The sequence below is a fragment of the Ctenopharyngodon idella genome, chromosome 5, assembly GCF_019924925.1.
Source record: "Ctenopharyngodon idella isolate HZGC_01 chromosome 5, HZGC01, whole genome shotgun sequence".
Taxonomy (NCBI): domain Eukaryota; kingdom Metazoa; phylum Chordata; class Actinopteri; order Cypriniformes; family Xenocyprididae; genus Ctenopharyngodon; species Ctenopharyngodon idella.
In genome coordinates, this window is record NC_067224.1 from 11,202,548 (window position 1) to 11,226,394 (window position 23,847).

The window sequence follows — 23,847 nt, forward strand, 5'->3', positions numbered from 1 at the left end:
AAGATGGAGTGACATGCCTGAACCTCCTCTTATTTTCATATCCTTTTTAATTATTATTATTATTATTATTATTTATGTAATGTACTTTTTTATGCATGTGTCTTTTCTATTTCTGCTAAAACTAATGGGTTTAGCTCCTCTATTATATTTTTTTGGTCTAATATTCTTACAGGCTGTACTTATTTATTTATTTAGGCAGAAGAAACAAACTCGCCCATCACTAGATCGACTTTTCGCAAATCTGCCCCCTCCATACGCCCCACCTCGGCTATACCTGGCATTAACATCTCGTCCTCCCCTCCCCTGCATTTCAGCACTATGGACAGCTACTTTGTCAAACCTCCCCACTGGAGAAAAAACAGTTCGGTGGGTCAAAACGAACTCATCAGCAAGTACGGCGGCTGCTGAGAGAGACATCACTTTCTGTTCGTTCAAATATACCACCAAGTTTTCATGAGCACAACCTTTAAAATCCTCCAATAAAATTAATTCTCTTAAATCCTCAACAGTGTTTACTTTACTTGCCATACACCATTTGTCAAAAAGGGTTTGTTTTTCCCTTGCAAACTCCACAAATGTTTGTCTGTCAGTTTTTTTTAAGGCCCTAAATCGTTGTCTATAAGCTTCTGGCACTAACTCGTAAGCACGCAGAACAGTTGCCTTGATCACATCGTAGTCCAGACTTTTCTCTATCGGTAATGCTGAACATACTTCTTGGGCTTTTCCGGCCAGCTTGCATTGCAATAGCAGAGCCCACATCTCTTTAGGCCATTGCAATGTAGCGGCGACACGCTCAAAAGCCGTGAAGTACGAATCGACCTCAGCTTCTCGAAAAGGAGGTACCAAATTAATATGCTTACTCACATCAAATAAGGGAGAACTATTCACATCTGGGATTGGAGCGGGACCAAGAGAGCCCGGCGCAGGGCCCGAAGGCAGCTGAGTGAATGAGGGAAAAGCAGGTGAACCCCCCGGTGAGCTCCACAGTCGGTTGAGGCCGACCACGAAACCCACAAAGTTGCGTATCCTTTTTCATTTCCAGCTCTAGTTCTCTCAGCCAGAGCTTCTTAGTTTCTTTCTCTTCCATCTTTACTCTTAGCTCCAATTCTTTTAGTTTTAACGTAATTAGTGGATCGGTGACTGACGTTGCTGCAACCAATGGGGTACTTTGAGGCACAAAAAACGGATCGCTGGGGCGTACAGGAGAAAGCATAACAGGAGAGGGCTTCTCGTCGGCCTCCACCAGCGCAGCAGCTCCCTCCAGCACATTTCCTAACCCTGACTCCTCAGGCAAAATTTGTTGCTGCACCAATTTGTTATATAATAACGTTTTAACCGCTTGCTTGGATGCATAGCGAGGAATTTCTATTTTAAAGAAATCAGCAATTTTAAAGAGCTCATCTTTCCTACCGCTGCATCAAGTCGAACAAGCCTAGTAACATGAGGGCTTAAATACAATGGCTGCGTTCAGCCCCAACAAAACATTGCAAAACGGTTTTTAAACGGAAACAGTGGTGCGTTGAACACCCTGTTCTGATGATGCAAGAGTTGCAACTATGGCAGCTGAGAAGGCCATTCTTTGTGTTCTTTTTGAAGAATTTTCGGAGCCTGATGAAATACGTGTTTAATACTGCAAAATACGCTCAATATTACAGTCACTGCCCTTGCCGTCCAGAATGAAAGAGAACATCCCAATCGAGTGAAGGGATTTGTGGAAACTGGTTCCTAATTATTGTGATCCAACATTTGCTTCGCTTTTCAGGATGAAAAGACAAACATTTCAGATGAAGGATAATCCACTTCTTACCTCTGAGACTGTTATGATCTATATGACCTTATTATTTTTATTGTGAGTATTAGGCTTATCATTATTGATGATCACTATTGTTGTGCTATGATATTGTAATATTTACCATTATATAATCAGAGGAGAATAGAAAAGTTTATGAAAGTGTCACTCCAAAATACAATAGCAAAATATATAAATAAATATGTATAGTACTTTTATGTTACATTCATACCCATTGTGCGAGCTGTCTCTTTAATACCGCGTGGTTTATATACATGTTGTTGCTGATTGGGCTGACATTTTTGACACACCCACCAAACAAGAGAAAACGTATCTCAAACCCCGTTGCACACCGTTTCCAGGAAACATGTCGTTCAACCCGGAAACAGTAGCAAAACGTTGCGCACCGGTTTAAGCTTGAACATGCCCAAGAACTTGGGGAACACATGACAACAACAGCCAATGGGCAAGAGACACAAGGAACAAGGGAACCACTGACAAACAGAACTCAGAAACACATGACCATAAACAACCAATCAGCACATGACACATTGACTAAGGGAGCACATGAGCAAAGGAAGTACAACTCAAACTGCATGAACAAAATGACAAAATAAAAGACATGAAATCATAACATGAAACATGAAAACAAGAACATGAACAAAACTCAAAACCAAACGTGACATATGCCCCCCTCAAAAAGGGTGGCTCCAGATGCCCTATAGAAACTCCCCCCCAAAATCCAAAACAACAAGAAGTTCAGGAGGGTGGAGGAGCGGAGACGGTCTTGGGGGAGGGATGGTGGGCCAGGCCCGTGCAGGGGGACAGGACCTGGACTGTGGCAATGATAATGGCGGGCCTGGGCCATGAAGCATGGGCGGACCTGGGCCATAGAGCATGGGCGGGCCTGGGCCGTGGAGCATGGGCGGACCTGGTCCGTGCAGCAGAGGGTATTGGTGCACTGGGAGACCTGGGCCATGGTGCAGTGGTGGACCTGGATCATGGTGCAGTGACAAACATGGTTCGTGGTGCAGTGGCAGACTGTGGATCATTGGTGGGCCTTGACCGTGGAGCAGTGTTAGGCCTGGGACATGGAGCAGTGGTGGGCCATCCGCTGGTATTGTACTCAGCAACAGCAGATTACAGTGAACAAAGCTAGACAAGCGAACAATGGTAACATGAGGGCTTTAATACAAGAACTTGGGGAACACATGACAACAACAGCCAATGGGCAAGAAACACAAGGACCAAGGGAACCAATGACTATAAACAACCAATCAGCAAATGACACATTGTCTAAGGGAGCGCATGAGGAGCAAGGGAGGCATGACACAAACTACATGAAGAAAATGACAAAATAAAAGACATGAAATCATAAAAATGAAAACAAGAACATGAACAAAACCCAAAACCAAACGTGACCGTCTGTTAGAGTTTTTGTCTCAGGAAAAGAGTGAGAAGCAGGTACTCAAGCAAAAGTCTCCATTTGATGTTAATGTAACCTCATTTATGTCTAGCAGAAACATTTGAGATATTTAAGTTTTCTTCCCTTTGGGTAGCTTCTATCTCATTCATCCACACCATTTCAATCAAGTAAAATACATGCATGCTCATATTTGAAGTTTGGTGTAGACAGTGTTTTGTTTCACAATGATTTAACAGAGGAAATCATGACCTATATTTACATGCATGCAAAATGGGTTGTACAAGACAAACTTTGCAATGTTAAATGAAGAAAAAAAGGTTATGCATCAACCATGAAGCACTGGTACACTAGAATTACATTTGTTAAAAAGAAAGTATTTTTCTTAGACTAAACATCTTACACTTGTCTAATCCCTTGTTTGGAATATGCGCTGCATATACAATGCTGGCATTGAAGATAAATTTAAACGAGTAACAATTCATATTCTTAAATGTATAATGCTATTTAAATGATGGGGTGTAGGGGGTATGGATAGAGGTAGTACCTTTGCTGTCCGGTAGCTGCACCCTACTTGGTAGGGTGGACGGGCAACACTGGTTCTCATCCATCTCCCAAATCCCTCACGTGTTGGCTCCACGTGCCACACCCCGGTAAACTACCTCAGCTGGCGGGCTAAACCACGTGAGGGGGTGGTGTTCACACTGCACCACTAGGCGGATGAGCTGCTTTTGGCAGCCAACGGCTAAAGGGCGGAAGAGATCCTGGACTGATCCAACGGCCAAGTGGGGGGGAGCAAACCTTTCAAATCAGGAGTGGGGCACTGAAGGCGGACAGTTCCCTGTATTCACGCACTGTTCCGGGAGCTCCTGCAGCCAAGCCGGTGCCAAACGTATTGCTCTGCATTCCTTTGGACTACATAGGTGAGGCCGAGAGGGGGCTCTTGACGACTGGGCATTCCAGGATCTCCATACATTTTGCCCAGGTTTGCGCCCTGGAGAGGTCACTCCAGTGCCGCTGTTCTAGCGACAACACAACACAGGAGATGGCAGTTACGAGTTATAAGCCTAGAGCGGATTGGCATAAGCTCAGGTGCTACGGGTTGTCTTCGATGGTGGGAGGGATCATCGTGTTCCACTGGTCAGCTAACGGCCGCCTTAAGCTGGGCAGCCCCCAGCCAGTAAGGTGCTGACCCGCCACAGTCTGCCTGCTTCAATGGGTGCTTGGAGCTTAGGGAAACGACCGAAAAAACCCTGCCATCAAATGTCCTGGCATCACCCCAGATCCCATCACTGGCACCAGCTGGATCTTGTTATTACCAGAAGATCCCTGTTGAACTGCGTTCTCACAACCCGCAGCTACCATAGTGCCGATTGTGACACTGACCACTCACTGGTTGGGAGCAAGGTACGTCTTTACCCCAAGCGGATCCACAATTCCAAGCAGAAAGGACGGCCATGTATCAACACAGCCCTGACATCAGTCCCAGAAGTTTGTACACGCTTTACCAGTGCTATTGAAGTGGCCCTTAAGGACTGCCCAGACAGCAGTGCTGAAGAGAGATGGAGCCACATTCGTGACGCCATCTATAACTCAGCCATGGCAACCTTTGGCAAGCAGGAGAAGAAAAATCCTGACTGGTTTGAAGCAGGAATAACCGAACTTGAGCCATCCATCACAGCCAAACGTACAGCTCTGTTAGACTTCAAGCACGAGCCTTCAGAGAATGCATTAGCTGCACTCCGGAATGCCAGAAACGATGCCCAGCGGACTGCCAGGAAATGCGCTAATGATTATTGGCTGAACCTCTGTCAGAGCATTCAGCTCTCTGCAGACTGTGGGAACATCCGCGCCATGTATGAGGGCATGAAAAAAGCATTTGGCCCAAGTACCATCAAGATCGCTCCCCTGAGGTCCGCTACAGGCGACGTCATCACGGACCGCGGAAAGCAGATGGAGAGATAGGTGGAGCACTACCAGCAGCTATACTTGAGGGAGCGTCGTCACTGACACTGTAATGGAGAGCACCACCTCTGTAGTGATTTTTACTTTCGCCCATTCAAGGACGCGAAGTAAAATAGGGATTGGTACTCACGTCACCGCTGACATTGTAATTTTTGGATTACACGTCTCTTAAGGTGTGGTTATGAGTACATCAGATGACCACTTCCCCCCTTTTTCCTAGTTTAGGGCACCAGTCAAGGTCTTTTACCTCAGCAGTATGAGAACACTCTCAAAAGGGGTTTTTCATTCATTTAGAATTAATGTAAAGTGGTCAACTGATTTATTTGAAAGATTGGTGAGATTGCTAACTTGTAGAGCCTCTTCTGTATTATCAGCACAAGGAAGACACAAGTGTAATAAAATAAATTTTATTAACAAAAGATAAACAAGAATAACTAACACAACTACTAAATGAATACCATGAATGATAAAGGAATAAAGTGCATAAGATACATAGAATACAAGTGATTAAGTTAAGTGTGGCTATGGAAGAGTGGAGAATGGAGAAGCGCCAAATTGCAATCTCCTCATCAGAAAGGGAACCCTTTCAACAGACATTCCTTGTTCTGAGTCTGTCCTGCACGGGGATAGACATTAACAGACACACCTCGTTCTGAGTCTGCCCTTCAAAGGGGAAAGACATAACAGATATACCGTTCTGGGTCTCAACTCTGTAAGGAGTGAGACATTAACAGATATGCCGTTCTGAGTCCCGGCTTGCGAAGCTGAGACACTAACAGATACAACACCGTTCTGAGCCTCTGGTCCATCCAGAGAGACAACAACAGGTCCCACGATCTGAGTCTACAGCTTGTGAGGCAGCAACAGAGACGACCACGTTCTGAGCCTTCAGCCTGTGAGGAAAGAGACATTAACAACCACTACGTTCAGAGTTTCCGTCCAGTGAGACAATAACGATATTTGCAACAAGGTTAAGCTCAGGAGAGCAAACCTTGCTTCCAAGGTACCTTCGTCTGCGTGTTCCAGATTGTTAAGGACCTTCTGCACCTTCTGAGCCTCCAGCCTGTGAGGAAAGAGACAGTAACAACCACTACGTTCAGAGTTTCCGTCCAGTGAGACAATAACGATATTTGCAACAAGGTTAAGCTATCTTATGGAAAGATAAACTGTTTCTCTGAAAATAATAAGGTGGAGAACCTTATTATGCACCAAACAAATAAACGAGAGGTTATTTGTTATTAACTAACATCAGCTATATTACATCTAATGGGAATTAGGAAATTATATACTGATAATATACAACAATGTCAAGGTCTCTGGAAAGAGGTTTGGTTAAGTGATATTTACATTCCACGTGGTTGAGTCCGATGACGGTGACGTCTTCCACTGGTTGTGCTGGGTGACAATGCAGTGGGGAGAGGAGCCAGAATCTGTTTCAACAGTCTTGAACACGAAGCTCTGTGGGATGCTGATCTCCTGGAGCACCAAAGGGTCCTAAAATCTGGAACACGCAGATGAGGCCCTGGCGTAGGTGCAGAAGGTCCTTAACAATCTGGAACACGCAGACGAAGGTACCTTGGAAGCAAGGTTTGCTCTCCTGAGCTTAACCTTGTTGCAAATATCGTTATTGTCTCACTGGACGGAAACTCTGAACGTAGTGGTTGTTAATGTCTCTTTCCTCACAGGCTGGAGGCTCAGAATGTGGTCGTCTCTGTTGCTGCCTCACAAGCTGTAGACTCAGATCGTGGGACCTGTTGTTGTCTCTCTGGATGGACCAGAGGCTCAGAACGGTGTTGTTTCTGTTAGTGTCTCAGCTTCGCAAGCCGGGACTCAGAACGGCATATCTGTTAATGTCTCACTCCTTACAGAGTTGAGACCCAGAACGGTATATCTGTTATGTCTTTCCCCTTTGAAGGGCAGACTCAGAACGAGGTGTGTCTGTTAATGTCTATCCCCGTGCAGGACAGACTCAGAACAAGGAATGTCTGTTGAAAGGGTACCTTTATCCCTTTCTGATGAGGAGGAGATTGCAATTTGGCGCTTCTCCATTCGAGTGCTGTGATTGGCTGCTGGCATCAGAGGGGACACACACAGTGTGGCCCACCCTTCTTTCCCCTGTGGAACTCATTTGCATAAAGCACAAAGTTGGAAGTCTTTACAGTGTCTTTAAAGTTTACCAATGCATTTCTCACTTTCCAAACCACCACCAGAATACCTTTGGCAATATTCTAAACAAATAGAGACTAAACATGATGGAAGAAGATTGAACCGTCATGCATTCATTCAATTGTACATTAACAGCTGAATTTGTGTCAGATGTTGCACTACAAATAGCTGTCACTGAGAATACTTATTTCTGTGAATAAGTATGAAATGAATGTGTAGTTTGCATCAGTTCTAAGGTTTTCAAACATAGTTTTGAATGGATTTGGATGGATCTTTGTGATCTCTCTTTGTTTCACCCATTGCTGCTGAGGTCCCGAGGAATTTTTATGGCAGTCTCTGGCCAACCTTAGGAAGTAGTCTCTAGATGGGTGAAGGGCAGAAACTGCATGTGGACCAATGAGAAGTCCTGTCCTTCCCAGGCTTGGTACAAGAGGTCTTCTTCTTGCCCTCTAAGAGGTGTCTGGATGTTGTCCTTACATCTTTATCTGATGGCGTTGGACAGTTTGTTTGTGTTAGTCCACCAAGATCCAATCAAAATGTAGCAAACCTTTGTCCGCTGTTACGGACAGAGAGGGGCCTGGCCATAAACTGGGCCCTGGAAGGTGCTGTTCACTACACCTCCTTGCCCGAGATGGAAGAACTTGATGCTTTGCCCACTGTGGACGAGCTCAGTAAGGCTATTGACCTTTTAGCATGTGGCAAAGCTCCAGGCAGTGACGGCATTCCCCCAGAGGTCATCAAGGCTGGCAATAAGAGTGTTCTCCTCGGCCACCTCCATGAACTCTTACTTCAGTGTTGGGAGGAGGGAACAGTTCCTCAGGACATGCGAGATGCCAACATCATTACGCTCTATAAGAACAAAAGAAGACCACAGTGACTGTAACAACAAGGAGGATACTGTGCATCACCTGGCAGGACCGTGTCCCAAACACTGAAGTGCTGGCTCAGGCAAAAACATTCAGCATGCACGCACTCCTCTCACAAAGACGCCTACGCTGGCTCGGCCATGTCTGCTGAATGCAGGATGGCCGGATTCCTAAGGACAGCATGTATGGTGAGCTCGCCTCTGGCACTAGACCAACAGGCAGACCAGCGCTCCGGTACAAAGACGTCCGCAAGCGTTACCTGAAAGCCGGAAGCCTGAATCCCGCAGACTTGGAAGCTGCCATCACAGATCGTGTCAGCTGGCGGATCACCGTAAGGACCAGCATAAAGCTGAACGAGGGAAAGAGAGAGGAACAGTGGGAGGAGAAGAGGCAGCGTAGACGGCAGAGAGCAGAGCCAATGCCCATAGAAACAGTTCCTGTAGGAACTGCAACAGACTCTGCCGCTCTCGTATTGGACTGTTCAGCCACAGCAGGCACTGCAATTCCACAACAGACTGACTTGGGCACAGATACTCCATCGTCTCCAGAGACAGCCAGAGATTTAAATGATATTTTCAGTATTTACAATATTAGTAAAATTTTAAAATTTAACATGTTTCTCCTAAAATAAAATTGAAGACATCTGTGGCTGTTTGCAAAAACCTCTTAGACTACTCTTAAAAATTAGTCATCTAATTTTTTTTTCTTCAAAACTGGTAATAACTTTAAGTCAGTTACATAAAAAGGTATATCTGTTTAATTTGAATAGAAAAAGTAAGACTGATTGCCTTTTGGTTACTGCTGCAACTATGCTTAAGTTTATGCAGCTGGCACCAGAAAACAAAGCTGATACCTAAATGAGACATATAAGAGAATAATCAGCCCATAGCATCCTGAGCTTAGAGAAAGCTCAGTCAGAGACATAGCCTTGTGGGCAGCACATCAGCATTGAAAAAAACCTTTTTGTATAGTTTCTAGGAATGCTCCAAATGATCGGCCACTTATCCAAAAATGTTGTCAGTTACTTCATTTGATTCTATACGTAGTCTCTCAGCTTGCCGATCACATACACCAATCACATTTTTATGACGCAAAAGACGCGAGCTTGTTCACACGGCAAAAATGAAAAGTCAGCAGCGGCTGGTGTGTATACAATAACGCAATGAAAACGTGTGTATGGTTCAAACTACTTTATTTTTATTTATTTTTTTTTATTAAAAAAATCCAGAATTTTTTCCACTCTCTTCTTTCCCTAACATGGGAGCGTGTTCTTCTCATTAGAGCTTCAGGTGAAGGGTTGCCCTGGCGGCAGGGCAGTTCAGGAGGCCAAGGTGGAACCGGTGGTTCAGGAGCCCGGGGCGGAGCCGGCGGCTCAGGAGCCCAGGGTGGAACCAGCAGTTCAGGAGCCCAGGGCGGAGCTGACAGTTCAAGGACAGCCTCTTTGGTCGTGGACAGGTAGGCCTTGGAGCACTTTCTGGAGCAGACTCTGGGGATGTAGCCAACACTGGGATGTACTGTTGATTCAGGGCTGAGTTCGCGAACAGAAGCCATATCTGGGCTGGACTCTGGGATTGGAGCCAGTTCTGGGCTGAGCTTGGGGACTGGAGTCCTTTCAGGGTTGAACTGGGGGTCGAGAGCCTTCTCTAGGCTGTACTCGGGGGCTGGAGTCAACTCTGGGCTGAGCTCGGGGACTGGAGCCATATCTGGGTTCCAAGACATCCCCTCATCCTCCACTAGTAATCCCAGGGGCACAGGCAAGGCGGCCATCTTGGCAGAGGGTTCTGGCGTGGAGGCCATCTGGGCTGAGGGCTCAGGCGTGGCGGCCATATTGGCTGAGGGCTCAGACGTGGTGGTCATGACGGGACAAAACTCTGGAATGGTGGCCATGACTGAACGAGACCTTGGAATGGTGGCCATGAGACTCTGGAATGGTGGCCATCTTAGGACAAGACTTTGGAATGGATTTACAGGAGAAAACAGGCATTGACAAATGTTTGGAGGTACTATGCCTCTTAACAGCTGTCCGTACTGAAATTAAAGGAGGATCTGCAGGAAATCAAATTCATGCTTAAAGAAACACTTTTTCTGGTTCTGGGTATGGGACTCTTAATGTTAACCACTGGGCCGGAAGGAACTTTGGAATCACATGCTTGCGTGAGGAGATCTAGGGCTGATGAGGATTTGATGCATTAGGCTACAGGGGACTGAAGGACAGAAGAAAGATGTGCTAGTTGGGATAGTGGAGTGATAATTTCAGCCACTTCACCTATTGTGAAAGAAGATCCACATATTAACAATACATCATTGATGTAGCGCTGCAGAGAACAAGTGGTTGCTGAAGCCACTGGGATCTGTTTAAAAAGAGAATCAACTTCCAAAAAAAGAGTTTTTAAAGTGCTCCCATTCCAGGGGACCATGTTGGAGAGCTCTAAAAATCCTCCACGTAGTCCTCAATCAGACTACCATTTTGGTAAAGGGATAGGAGCAGATCTTCAGGATCAAAAGAGTTGGTGCGCATTGTGCTGTCTGCTGTTCAGGTTCAGTCTTCTGTTACGGAATGAGACTCAGACAGAGGATTACAATGAAACAGAAGTCTTTATTGACAGCAGCTGAGTAAATGGAATGATGGCAGGTAAGCAGAAAGTTCAATGGAGACTTTGACAGTACTGATGATGATGATTATAATGGAATGTCTTTGCTTACAGGAGATTGAGGGTGAACCAGAGGGAGGACAGATGGGAAGCACACACCTCGCTGGTTGGTGAGTAGCAGACACGGAAACACTGGAGACTGACGAAGGGAGACGCTGGAGAGGAGAAAACGCTGGAGAAACACAGGAGGTAAGCTCAGGAGAATCACTGGAGAATATCACTTGGAGAATGTTGAAGAAACACTGGAGAAACACTGGAGAAGGTCCTCTTCGTAGAACAAGACAGGAAAAGTAAGCGAAGCGAGGTATGTGGTTACGTAGGTGCTATAATGATGGTGCAGACGAGGTGCAGGTGCGTGTGATTAGTATCCAGGAGAGGTGATGGTGAAGTGTGTGCAGGTGAGAGCCAAGGAGGATGATGGGAGATGTAGTGTAGACTTGGTGGATCTGTGATAGTGTAAATGGATGTGATCAAAATGCTTTAGGCATCATAAAATCCTTCCTTTTCTCTCCCCTCTTGTTCAAACTATGTCACCGGCCCCAAAGAGTCGCAAAACCAGTTCTCTTTAAAGGCCATTATCACCTCAGCTCCCATGAACGACCTTAGCAGAGACAGTGTCTGGAGCTCTCTGCAAGCTTCAAAGACAGAAGGTGATTCCCTCTACCCCATCATCAGACAGTGCCAGCCATTTGGACAGAAACTAGAGACAAACTTTCAATTCCCATCGGAAAAGGACATTGACTCCATTTTTACCCACAATCAAACTGTCCCAACTGTATATAGTATTTTCTCTATGTTTTATGTATGTCCTTATGTTATATTAGCCTAATTATGATTCTTTAGTTATGTTAAGGTAAGTTCAAATGATGATATCCAGGTGTATGTATCACTTGTTTTAATGTCTTCAAATCCCCATCTTTCTTGGTATTAAAAGAATCCCTTTTTTCATTTCATAATTAATGGTGTATAGTATGCTATGATAAAATGCATCAGAATACTTTTACCATGCTTTTGTGTAAAGCTGCACAAATTCTCCAGACCAACATAAACATGCAAACAGGGTGACAAGATAGAACAAAGACCTTCTCCCGGTCATCTTTGATTGGTCACCTCACCGAAATGGGTGTGAACTGATAGGGCCTTTAAGAGTCCTCAGATCAGGTACATCTTTGCTCAATCTCTTTTGAGACATCACGCTTCCTGTCTTCTTCTGGCAATTTTATCTTCAAGTTAACTTCATTGGATTCAACGTGGACCACCCAGAAGAACCCAAGTGAACGCTTCAGTGCACTCCTGACAAAATCATCAAGAATCTCCAGAATCTACCAAATCTGGACTTACTCAGCAACTGAAGTCAATGCAAGTACCCATTTGCAGCCTTTAGATGCATTTCTAAGTTATTGTGCCCCTTTTAAGGTGATTATTATTAAGGTCATTGTTATCTTATATTTACTTATTTAATTTGCAAGTTGATTAACGGGTGTTTAGTCATTCTATGCCTCTGTCCCAATACTGTAAACACAACGTACATTTGCATCACATGTTAATACAGCACTTATTCGCAATCACAAAAGTTCATAAGGCTTTAAAGCCTTGTTGGTTAAACATTTCATTTGTGTGCTGTTCTGACGTGCTTTTTCTGAGCGTGTACACCCGAAGCGTGTGCACACTAAAAGCCTGTCAAACAGCACCCGAATAGTGGACGTTATCTTTTGCGTCTGATTGAACTGATACTGTCAAATACACACAAGGTTTACATAAACACAGCTGGTTATGTCTAAAGTGAAAGTAATCACTTGAGGGAAAAAAATCAGATGTCTGTATTTTAGATGCGTGCAGGTCTTAAAGTAACAGCAGCCTAATAGTAAATATGCTGCCCCTTGTCTTTAAAGGGATAGTTCAGCCAAAAATGAAAAATCTGTCATTATTTACTCACTCTCAATTTGTTCCAAACCTGTATGATTTTTTTCTTCTGCTGAACACAAAAGAAGATAATATGAAGAATGTTGGTAACCAGCAACTGTTTGGTTACCCACATTCTTCAAAATAACGTTTGTTTTCAACAGAAGAAAGAAATTCATTCAGGTTTAAAACAACTTGAGAGTAAGTAAATGATGACAATTTTCATTTTTGGGTGAACTATTCCTTTAATGTTAATAAATTATTTTTTATTGTTATCTTGTTACAGGTACATCTGATCTTTTCATTTTATGTCATTATTTAAGTATTTAATTTAATATTGTCCGTTTTGTACATTTACATTTATTTTTTATATAAGAAGATACAGTTTATCTTAAGTTATTTTAACCGAGGGGCCCCCAAATAAAATTCTGCTTATAGGGCCCCATAAAACCTTGGGCCGGCCCTGCTCATGAGCTTAGGAAAAGCAACCACTGAGCAAATACATTTTTCCTGTGGACACAAAGCTCATATCATCTCAAGTTGTTTTCTTGAACATGACAATGAGTTCACTATACTCAAATGGCCTCCACAGTCACCAGATCTCAAATAAATACAGCACCTTTGGAATGTGGTTGAGTGGGAGATTTGCATCCTGGGCAGCCAACAAATCTGCAGCAACTGCATGAAGATACCAAAATCTCTGAGGAATGTTTCCATACCTTGTTGAATCAATGCCACTAATAATTAATGCAGTTCTGAAGGCAAAGGAGGGTCCAAAGAATGGACTTATTCTTTGGCCTTGCTTTGCTCCAAGTTTTCTTCTATAATAACTAGAGACGCACTGAAGTATTGGCCGCCAATATTTATCGGCCATTTTTTGCTCAATTTACAACCTTTGGCATATCGGCTATAGCAGGAAAAGGCGATATAACAAACCGATGGTTTATTAATTAACTGCGTGAAGGCACTGAGCTGTATAATGCCTGTTGCATGATCCTAGCGCTGCTGTCTGCGTTTTAATGTTAATCAAATAACAAAACACACACAAAAAAAAAAAAAAAAAAAAAAAAAAAAAAAAAATCGCACACTATTCTTGACTAAATAACTTTTGTAACTTTCCTAAGTGTAGTGGACCCCATCCCTATCCGAATGATGGCCAAAACGTTACTGATGTTTTATTAAATTTATTGCGTCCATTTTCACTACAAAAAAAATCACCATGAAGCACTGGGTATACTTCTTTTTTTACGCGAACACTAGTGTACACATACAGTCGAACGCACAGCCTTACTTCATTCAACTTGTACGCATACACAGGCATTCGACGCATGCACAGTTTTGAGCAATCTCTTGCCACTAATTACAACCCATGTAAACATCTTTGTATTCTTTCATGTTAGAGTTGTACAAATCAGGGTACTTTCTAACCTGTTCGCACAATCTCTCGTCTGTGTAGGCCTCCATTGTCGCTGTAGCTTGCATGCGGTCTGTTCTGTTTATGCAGTTTTTCTTTGACTACCTTGTGAATCGTGCCCCCAGGGCATGGTTGCCACCATGTGGATAAACTAATTACTGCAAAAACAATTAAATGCGCATGTGCAACCTGAGCGTACAAAGTATCCGCCAGTGACCCTCACGTTATTTAACATTTGTTTACTTTATTTCTGTCTCTGAGAACTGTTAAACCTACCTTAAAAGCACTGTTTATTTCATATGTATCTTTGTTCTGTTGTATTTATGTAGGCCAGCTGAATGTTAAATGGATCCAATCCATGTTCATTAGAAATTATTTGAGGATGCAGCAATAAACTAGCTAGCATAACTTAATGCATGTGTTTTTGAACTTTGCTGATTTAAAACATGATCAAAATGCTATCTATTTTAATAACAAAATTTCAAATAAGAGAGCAAGTGACAAATATCGCTATTGGAATTGGCCAGTAATTGTTTGTTAAAATCGGTATTGGTATGGGCCCCAAAAAATCCTATCGGTGCATCCCTAATAATAACCAATAGTAATTCACAGTCCCTGACAAGCAGAGCGGGGCCTTGCTCTGTTCCCACGGCTCTGTGCACAGAAGAAAACATCTGGGAAATAAAGCCAAGGGGATTTCTGCTGAATCTTGTAGTTCTGAACCCTGCACCTTATAATAAAGGCCCTCAGTGTGTGTGCATATGTGCCTGTGAGTTTGTGTGAAAGACAACATGCTTTCTCACATAAGTTCCTTATTTTCTTTTTACAGAAGAGAGGAACAGAAAGAGGTCAAATATCTAATGGCTGTGCAAGACAGCAGTCAGTTCCCAAAAAACAGTTGACAGATACACACATACACGCCCTAGTGTAACAGCACACATAAACATCCTAACAGGGTCTCTGGTCATAATGGAACTACACTACGCGCCTTGACATGACCACAACGCAGCCCTGAAGTGTCAGCAAAGATTGAATCAACTAGATCATCCACTGTGAAGGCCTCATCGACACGACAGCCAGTGGCACAGTTCCTCAACAAACCATCCATACCGGCGCGATGAATATGATCCTCAACTGGATGGAACTGGAATAAATACTTTGACTGTTTCGATCCCATCGGACTTATTATGATTCAGGCAGCTATCATAAAGCACTGTTCGCTGTTGGCCAGAGGAGAACTGGCCCCCCAACTGAGCCTGGTTTCTCCCAAGGTTTTTTTCTCCATTTTAACACCTGTTTGCCACCTGATGTCACCTGTTGGAGTTTGGGTTCCTTGCCACTGTTGCCTTTGGCTTGCTTAGTTGGGGACACTTGACATTTGATATTCAACAGTGTTTTGATCTGCCTGCATTAACACCATTGTATGCGAACTGAACTGAGCTGGGTGATGACATCACTGTTTACTCCAGTGCTGATATAGATAAATTAACTAAATTAATAACTATTGATTCTTACATCGGAATGAATCAATACTGAATTTACTTAAGATGGATAATGACACCATTTTCTTTAAGAGCTGCTGTGCAGCCAAAATTATATACCAGTTATCACTGTAAAGCTGCTTTGATACAATCTGCATTGTTAAAAGCGCTATATAAATAAAGGTGACTTGACTTGACTACGGGAACTTTCTTGACCACTTCAAGGGTGGTCCTGCGGCAGCCGAACAACTACCTTTGAGATGAATGGCAATGCTAATGGATAGCTCTCTCTTTAGGTAATGATGATTTGCTTCCAGGAACTAGCAGACTTATGGCCTTTACTTTCACATGTCTGTGAAATCCACAAGGCTGCAGGATCCACAAGGCCATGTCATTTGTCATTTTATGATTCAGGAGTGTCCTCGATGTTCCCTTTTACAGACTGATATGAACTTCACCATTAACTAATAAACAACTATGCACCATAATGTCACCAAAGTGTGGGGTAAGTGTGGGCGCAATCTCCGTGTGTAAGGGATAATGTACATTCAGCTGGTCATTATTACAAAAATACACTCTGACACCAACACGTAGTGATTTACCAATAAGGTTTTGTAATCTAGAGAGTCGTGTAATAATATGTCCACAGTAATAATAATATGTACATTAAAAGTGTCACTAATTCTTTTTAGAAACTGTAGTTTACAATCTTTATTATCATAACAAATAAAAAATACTACTTACAACAGCTTGATCTTCATCACAGGCAAGAGATAAGCCAAACGCAATGCCTGGATCAACTGAAAGGGAAATCTAATTTCAAGATTACAATGAACAGGAAAATCTAATTTCAAGATTACAATGAACAGGAAAATCTGACATCAAGTTTTTTACATTTATTACTTCAGCATTTATTTAAGTTGTATTTGACTGCCGTTAAAGACACAACCACTAGGAGCACTGTTAATGCTATACTTCAATGTCAATTCAAACAACAAAAACTGTTGTAAAACAGTTTAAATGTTAACTTACTTTTAATGAATTTGTATATCATCTCTCACAATACAATCACGTTACATTTCAAAATAGCTTTACAAGAAGTAGTGCTGATGTTAAAGGATTAGTTCACTTTGAAATGAAAATTACCCAAAGCTTTTCTCACTCTCAAGCCATCCTTGGTGTATATGAATTTCTTCATTATGATGAACACAATCGTAGAAATATTAATAAATATCCTGATGCATCCGAGCTTTATTATGGCAGTATGCATTACCAAACGAGTATGAGCTGAAGAAAGTGTCTCCATCCACATCCATCCATCATAAACATATTCCACATGGCTCCAGAGGGTTAATAAAGGAACTTCTGAAGCAAAGCGATGCGTTTGTGTAAAAAAAAAAAAAAAAAAAAAAACATTTAACAAGTTATGAAGTAATATATGTAGCTTTCGCCAGACCGCCTTCCGTATTCTTCAAAAAGCTTACGCTGTTGTCCTGCGCCTTCCCTATTCAACTTACGGAACTGACGCGGCGCAGTTCCGTTTTTCTGTAATTTGAATACGGAAGGCGGTCTGGTGGAAGCTTGATATTTTACTTCATAACTTGTTAAATATGGATAATTTTTTTTTACACAATCGCATCACTTTGCTTTAGAAGGCCTTTATTAACCCTCCGGAGCTGTCTGGAATACGTTTATGATGGATGGATGTGGATGGAGACATTTTCTTCAGCTCATACTTGTTTGGTAACGCATTCTGTCATTATAAAGCTCGGATGCGTCAGGATATTTATTAAAATATCAACGATTGTGTTCATCAAAAAGAAGAAAGTCATATGCACCTAGCCTAGGATGGCTTGAGGGTGAGTAAAGCTTTGGGTAATTTTCATTTGAAAGTAAACTAATCCTTTAAGTGGCATATGTTAGGACTATTTTTACACTTATTTTTTGCAGAACAGTGTTTAAACATTCACACAAAAGTTGGCAATTCACTTCCTTTTTTGAGTGAGGAAACAATCCATTTGTCATAGTTCTGAATGTCAAAGCTGTTGATAGCAAAAGACATGTAGGGAAAAATCCATACATACTCGAAAGTATCAGTTTAGCACTTTCATTGTGTGATCACTGTGGCTGTATTACCAAAAGCAAAACCCATTAAAATAAATGTGAAAGCTTTTATATTTTCCATCTCACATAAGTGAATGTTAAAGAACTAAGCTGAGGGCAAACCAAAACCCAGCAGAGCAGTTATACATTCATCGGATGGTGTTGGTAAATTTATTTAACCTGATGGTAACCTAATGTCTAACTGCCTAAAAAAGGGCCTATGTAATGTATGAGTTTCTAATAGAGATGCACCGATGTATCGGCCAACAATCGGTATCAGCCGATAAAAGCTATTATTATCACTATCGGCCATCGGCTGATTGTTTAAAAACTGCCGATGATCAGGGCCGATTATATCCTGTCAATCAAAAGAATGCGGAAAAACGTGTTCAGACTGGAACTCATACATACTGTGTTTGAAGAAAATCACTCGTGTTGAATTTTAACGCCTTAACAGTTTAAAAATAGTGACGTTAAAGCAGATTCTTTTTGACCCTATGAATCACCTGTAGTTCAAGCCAGGGTTGCCAGGTCTGCGTTTTTTTGCTACATCAAATATTATTTGTAGCGCCTCCCATCCAATAATTGCAAAAAGCTTTGTGCTTTGTTACTTCTGATAAGAATAAAAGTTTCTGTTTTCAAATTCTGTCCATTTTATCATGAAATTCAAACAATAAATGGCATTTTGACACTCTTAAAGGTGACGTTCAGTGTTTTAGAGATTAACTATTCCTAATTTTAACTCTTAATCTTAAGTGTTCAATGATTTAGGGTTAGGGTTAGAATGAACTGTGAGCTGTTTAACTCTTAGATTTTCTGCTATTGAATAACAAATTATTAGTTGTATATAATACAGAACAAATAAAGTGAAGAGCTGAAATAAAAATATTTTTGTAGAATTATAGCTTTCAAGACATTTTAACGTTTGAAAATAGTTGGTTAGGCCAGTTAAAATATAGAGATGAATGTTTCAACTGTACTAGGGTGCTGTAACTGTACCTGACATGGGCACAATTAGAACAAAAATACTTCTGTGAAGAACTGTGAAAAATATGAACTATTTATAGGTGTTATTGGTAATAATGTTGTTAGTAGACAAATAAAAGAAATATCACATGAAAATTAAGTTTGTAATTTCTAGTTTTCGTATGGTAATGCAAAAAGTGTTCCAACTGTACACGGTCTACCCTACTGTTTATGTGCCTCTGCTTCAAACCACACTACAGTATTATCATGATATGTGTCCAAAAAAAACATGGAACTATTTTTTGTTAGTGTTTTTATGTACTGTAATAATGTTGTGTAGTCTCACCTGTCACTGGGAGCAGCATGCATTTATTACCACTGTAAGAACACCTGTAAAGACCACCAGTTCCATTATGAAGGTTTGGGGCTGTCACCAACACACTAAAAGAGAACAAGAGACTTATGCAAAGGGAGGATGTGCAATTGTGAAACAGGATCTTCATGCAACATTAGCTGTGTTTCATTTCGAAGGCTGCACCCTTGGAGGGTCACATACGTCAGGATTTCTCATTTCAGAAAGGTAACCATTAAAAAATTGACTGTTATACCTCATGGAGCATAAATTATGGTAATATCTTTCTGGCTGTGGAATGTAATGGTTACTTTTCCAAAATGAGGCAGCTTCAATGACGTATATGGCCAACAAATGCAACCTCTGAGACAGCTGTTTATATATTGCATAGTGGTGTTAACTTTTGTACATGATGATTCACACTGCATGTTCTGAGATGTACTGTCTGGAGGAGAAGGCTGTAAAACTTTCCAGTAAATTTCCTCACAGAGGATTACTAAAGCACAACCTCATCAATTTCCAGTCAACATACTTTTTTATCATCAGAATCAATAGAGCCAGAAATTAAAGGTGATTTTAGTCACATTGTAAAATAATAAAGCAAAATAATCTATGAATCTGTATGCATCACCTCTCAAACAATGAAAAGTCCACATATGCAGCCATTACCATCAGTAGTTTATTCTACCTTTTGCAGAAATTCATAAAACACAGGCTTTCTCACCTGTCTCCTTGCATTGGTCCAAAATGGCAAACCCTATGACCGAAATGAGAGCCACCCTCGGGCTCAGCGAAAACTCTGGCATGCAGTGTCTCTAAACTGAACCCCAACGAATGACGTGCCACTGGGAGATACAGAAAATAATAAAAAAGGCTTAACCCAAAATAAAACCAACTAAACAGATTAAAAATCACTGATAGATTGCCACAAATTTCAGAAAACTGTGGTGGTATATTGATGGTATCAGATAGTAATATCATGGTACTTTAGTCATAGTCTGTGACTGGAGATAGTTGTCACACATTTGTCACAGGTGCAGAAAAGCCTATAAGAGCCTGTTTGATGGCAAGTTCCATTGTGACAGCTTATTGCATATAATGTTACAACATGGCCCATTGAATATGATTTGTGGTAAAAAAAAAAAAAAAAAAAAAAAAATAGAGTTCAGCTCTTGAAATAATACAATCATAAAATAATATGGTGTATACACATTGTTGTTTACAATAATACAGTAAAGTATTATTTTGAAAGTTTTACGGGTTTGGAACGAAATGAGGGTGAGTAAATGCTGACAGAATTTATTTTTGGGTGAACTAAGCCTTTAATAGTATCAAGTGATAATATTCAAAGTTAATTTGAAGGTATTTCTGAGCTGTAGAACACAGGATTTAGAATTTAATGTCCATTGCAATGGACATTAGGTTTTAATCAAATTAATTATTATTATTATTATTAATAATATGATTTCATGTCTTCATGTTGTGACCATAAACTGTGATTCAGTTTTTCATTAGTTTTATTTTAGTAGTAGAGAAAAAACAGCAACAGCAAATATGAAATGAGTGAATACAGTAACACACACACACACACACACACACTGATGCTTTGTTTATAAGTGCACACAATCATATATTTATCAAAACCAGCAAGTACACAAAAACACACATACTCTGATTTACCCACTGTAACCAACAAAAAGAATCAAACACATTTTTGAGACTCCGTCCTATCATTTTACCTTTTTTTTACCTTTTTATTACAGTCTTGTTGCATTGCTCATTGTTACAGTGTTCTTTTCAAAATCTAGTTATGCTAGTAATATCAAGTTGTTGTTGTTGTTTTTTGTTTGTTTGTTTGTTTTTCTGTTTTTTTTTGGGGGGGGGGGGGGGGGGGGGTTACTCAGTAGAAAAAAATCAGGTCTGAAGAGCTTAAGATCACTACAATAAAAATTATTTAAATCGCTAAAAGTTTTGTAAAGTGTCCGGATAAGGCCATATGCATTCTGTGGCCCTAAAAAGACTTTTGGACATTTAAGTCACTTAATTGTACAGTATATAAATGTCATTTCATTAGAAATTAAATATCAAATTAATTGCAAACAAATGTTATTTTTTAAGAAAAGAAATCTTTGAAAACCAACATTTTATATGACATACATTTTCAAGTGTGCAAATACAGTGGGGCCACTGTATTTAAAAAGATAATAGACAAATTAGGTTACTTACGCGGGAGAAATCCGAAAAAAATAAAAATAAAAATCACTTGACGTAAGTGAAAGATCCAGTTCAGGGTCGGTTTAGGCTGCAAGGATGGTTTAAACTGATACATATTCATATTTGTCAGAGATTGTTGAGGATAGAGAGAAACGTTTTGAGTGAAAGCAAATCCGTTCACTGTGAATAAGTTCCGCAATGAAAGTAAAGTGAAACGAGGCTGTGATGCTGTATTTGATATGAGGTATCATGTGGGGGTTGCAACATGAGAAAGTTCCGTGAAGGGCGATGAAACCGCCCACCAGGCACCAGCAGGCAGTGTGACGAAGATGAGCAGCAGTAACGAGACAAATAGGGAAATCAAACGATCATTCCCTCTCTAAACGCTGGTAGCAGACTCCAATGATGAGAGGTAGGCTAGTAGAGGTCTGCATTCCCGCGGTAACCGCGGGACCCGATCAGATGTTCTGCGGCGCGGGATTAAATATCTGAATGAAAGGCGGTAGCGGTCGGTAACTCTGGTGTGCTTTGGACGGGAGCGGGCAGTCTGACAATAGCACAGCTGCTTCCCAGATCCTTTGACAACAGCGCATCCGCCCATGAACTTGAAGTGAACAAAACTTTCTGCAGTGGTGGCGTTCACACAGTTCCCAGTTCCCTGCCTTGGTCAACCTGGCAAGATTTGCATCCCGGCCACGAGTGTATGGAAGTTTGTTAATACCAAATGTCTTTGAAATAAAAGGCTTGTTGAATTTCACTAATTGAAAAAAATGTGCATTGCATTAACCATGCATTTTTATGGGCAGAAATTCACCGTGGTCGTATATTTAAGCTGTGAATATTTCACTTCAAAACATTTCACACACATTTTCATTATTAAAAATTCGAATAATCATATTCACCTTTTAGATTTCACTTCCAACATATTCAGTCTGTTTAAATATACAACCTAAAATATTCAACAAGCAATTTTCGGTCTATTTTATTTTGCTTTACAAATTCGCTTCCACAAATTCAGTGGCTCAAATTAAACAGAAAATTCAACATTGGACATCTGCAGGTATAGCAGTAGATTGCCGATGCATGATCTCCATCTGATGTTAGTCGTCCTCACCAGCAGGTGCCGGTAGCGGCTGTTAACGAAGACCAGAGCAACTGCGCAAGTAATGCCAAGTTTACACTACAGGATTTTAAGCCTGATTTAAGCCCGATTTGCAAGTTAACGAGCTCGCCGACAGGTCGGGCTGTGATCGGGGGAAAATCAGCGGGTGATCAGCGCTCACCAATATTTATGTGTGAACTACTCAACGACACATCAAAGAGGCTCGCGAACGTGTCGCCGACACCTCGTAGACGCCAGACAAATATCTAGCATGCTAAATATCTGGAGCTGTTGGCCGACTCGATATTCTGTGGTGTCACGTGTCGCGACGCAACAGCCAATGAAATATAGTACACTGATGTCTATGGAAGCAGCAATAACAATCCATTCAAATATAATTTGCCGATGTTTATTCATATTGTGTAAGTAACTATAAAGCTCACTCACTCTATTGTTCTCCCAGTTCACCAGCCACATGTATTTTGGGACAAATGGATGAATTCACAATATATTTTAAGATCAAGGTAGGTTTTTAAATGACAAAACACTCACTTGCACATATTTGAGAATCAGAATATCAGATAGATGATGACATGGTGAGAAAAGCAATACATCTGTCATACAGTATGGCCAGCTGCCGCTGGCCGCGGTGTGTCATGTGACAACCATGACGCGTCATCATGGAAACAATAAAGGGAAACATTCTAAAATAACAGTCGCCTTAACTCTAGGAGGTCAGCCAGAATGTTTTAAACTTATGTGTGAAAGGGTTATTTTAATTTTAATTAAATTTAATTCAAAATTTAATCTAATTTCCTCCCAGCATCCATTTTCAAATAAAACCGTTGGGTGACAGAGTTGTCAGCTCGTGTAGTGTGTAACCTCCTGTTGCATGTCATTTACGTAGTGTCACGTAGTGTAAACACCACAGAGTGTTGTGGGTTTCTCCCTCGGCCTGCGTGACCAGCTGTATATTTATAGCCTGCGTGACATCATTGGAATGCGTCGTATGCGAGGCTACAATTAGATGTGCCGCAGGTACATCTGCAGATATTTTGTCTGAAGAGCAGTCCTGGGACATCCCAGTGCGGCAATGAAGCGCAGCTTCTCGTTCCTGCTTTTTCAGGGAACAGGGTTACAGTGAAGTAACCCAGGGCGTTCCCTTTCAAAAGCTACACTCAAGCTGCGCTTTATCACCGCTATGGGAACGAGAATACCCACGCCGCCGCACTGTGAAGTGTGTCACAAAGCACAGAGAGTCTCAGACACTAGCTTGCGATGTTGACTCAAGGACGCGAGAGCCCGGAGTGACATGAACATCCAAACTATAAAACCTTATGAATGTGTGCGGAGAGGACCAACCTGCTGCATCACAAACATTTTGTAAAGGGGTGCCCCCCGCCAAAGTTCTAGAAGAGGCAACCCCCTGGTGGAATGAGCCCTGATGCCTGTT

The 23,847-nt window shown here is 41.5% G+C and overlaps 2 protein-coding genes across 12 annotated transcripts in view; one reads left to right on the plus strand and one right to left on the minus strand.

Annotated features, from left to right (window-relative positions):
- Window positions 1–21,785, minus strand: part of LOC127512647 (integrin alpha-L-like) — a 343,148-nt gene extending 321,363 nt beyond the window's left edge. For 2 of the 11 annotated variants that reach the window (XR_007930234.1, XR_007930232.1), the window contains exons 1-4: window positions 21,305–21,785; window positions 19,803–19,923; window positions 19,073–19,167; window positions 16,402–16,457 (exon numbers count right to left, since the gene is read on the minus strand). Coding sequence is in view for 7 of the 11 variants with exons in the window: in XM_051893749.1 (XP_051749709.1) it covers window positions 16,402–16,457; window positions 19,073–19,167; window positions 19,803–19,923; window positions 21,305–21,413 (381 nt within the window). In the remaining 4 variants the exon portion in view is untranslated. The remainder of the gene's footprint in view (window positions 1–16,401; window positions 16,458–19,072; window positions 19,168–19,802; window positions 19,924–21,304) is intronic. The other 9 variants (XM_051893748.1, XM_051893743.1, XR_007930231.1 and 6 more) reach the window with 8 other exon arrangements.
- The window catches only part of LOC127512682 (uncharacterized), a 124,340-nt gene that overhangs the window by 22,952 nt on the left and 77,541 nt on the right, over window positions 1–23,847 (plus strand). The gene's annotated exons all lie outside the window — the stretch shown is intronic.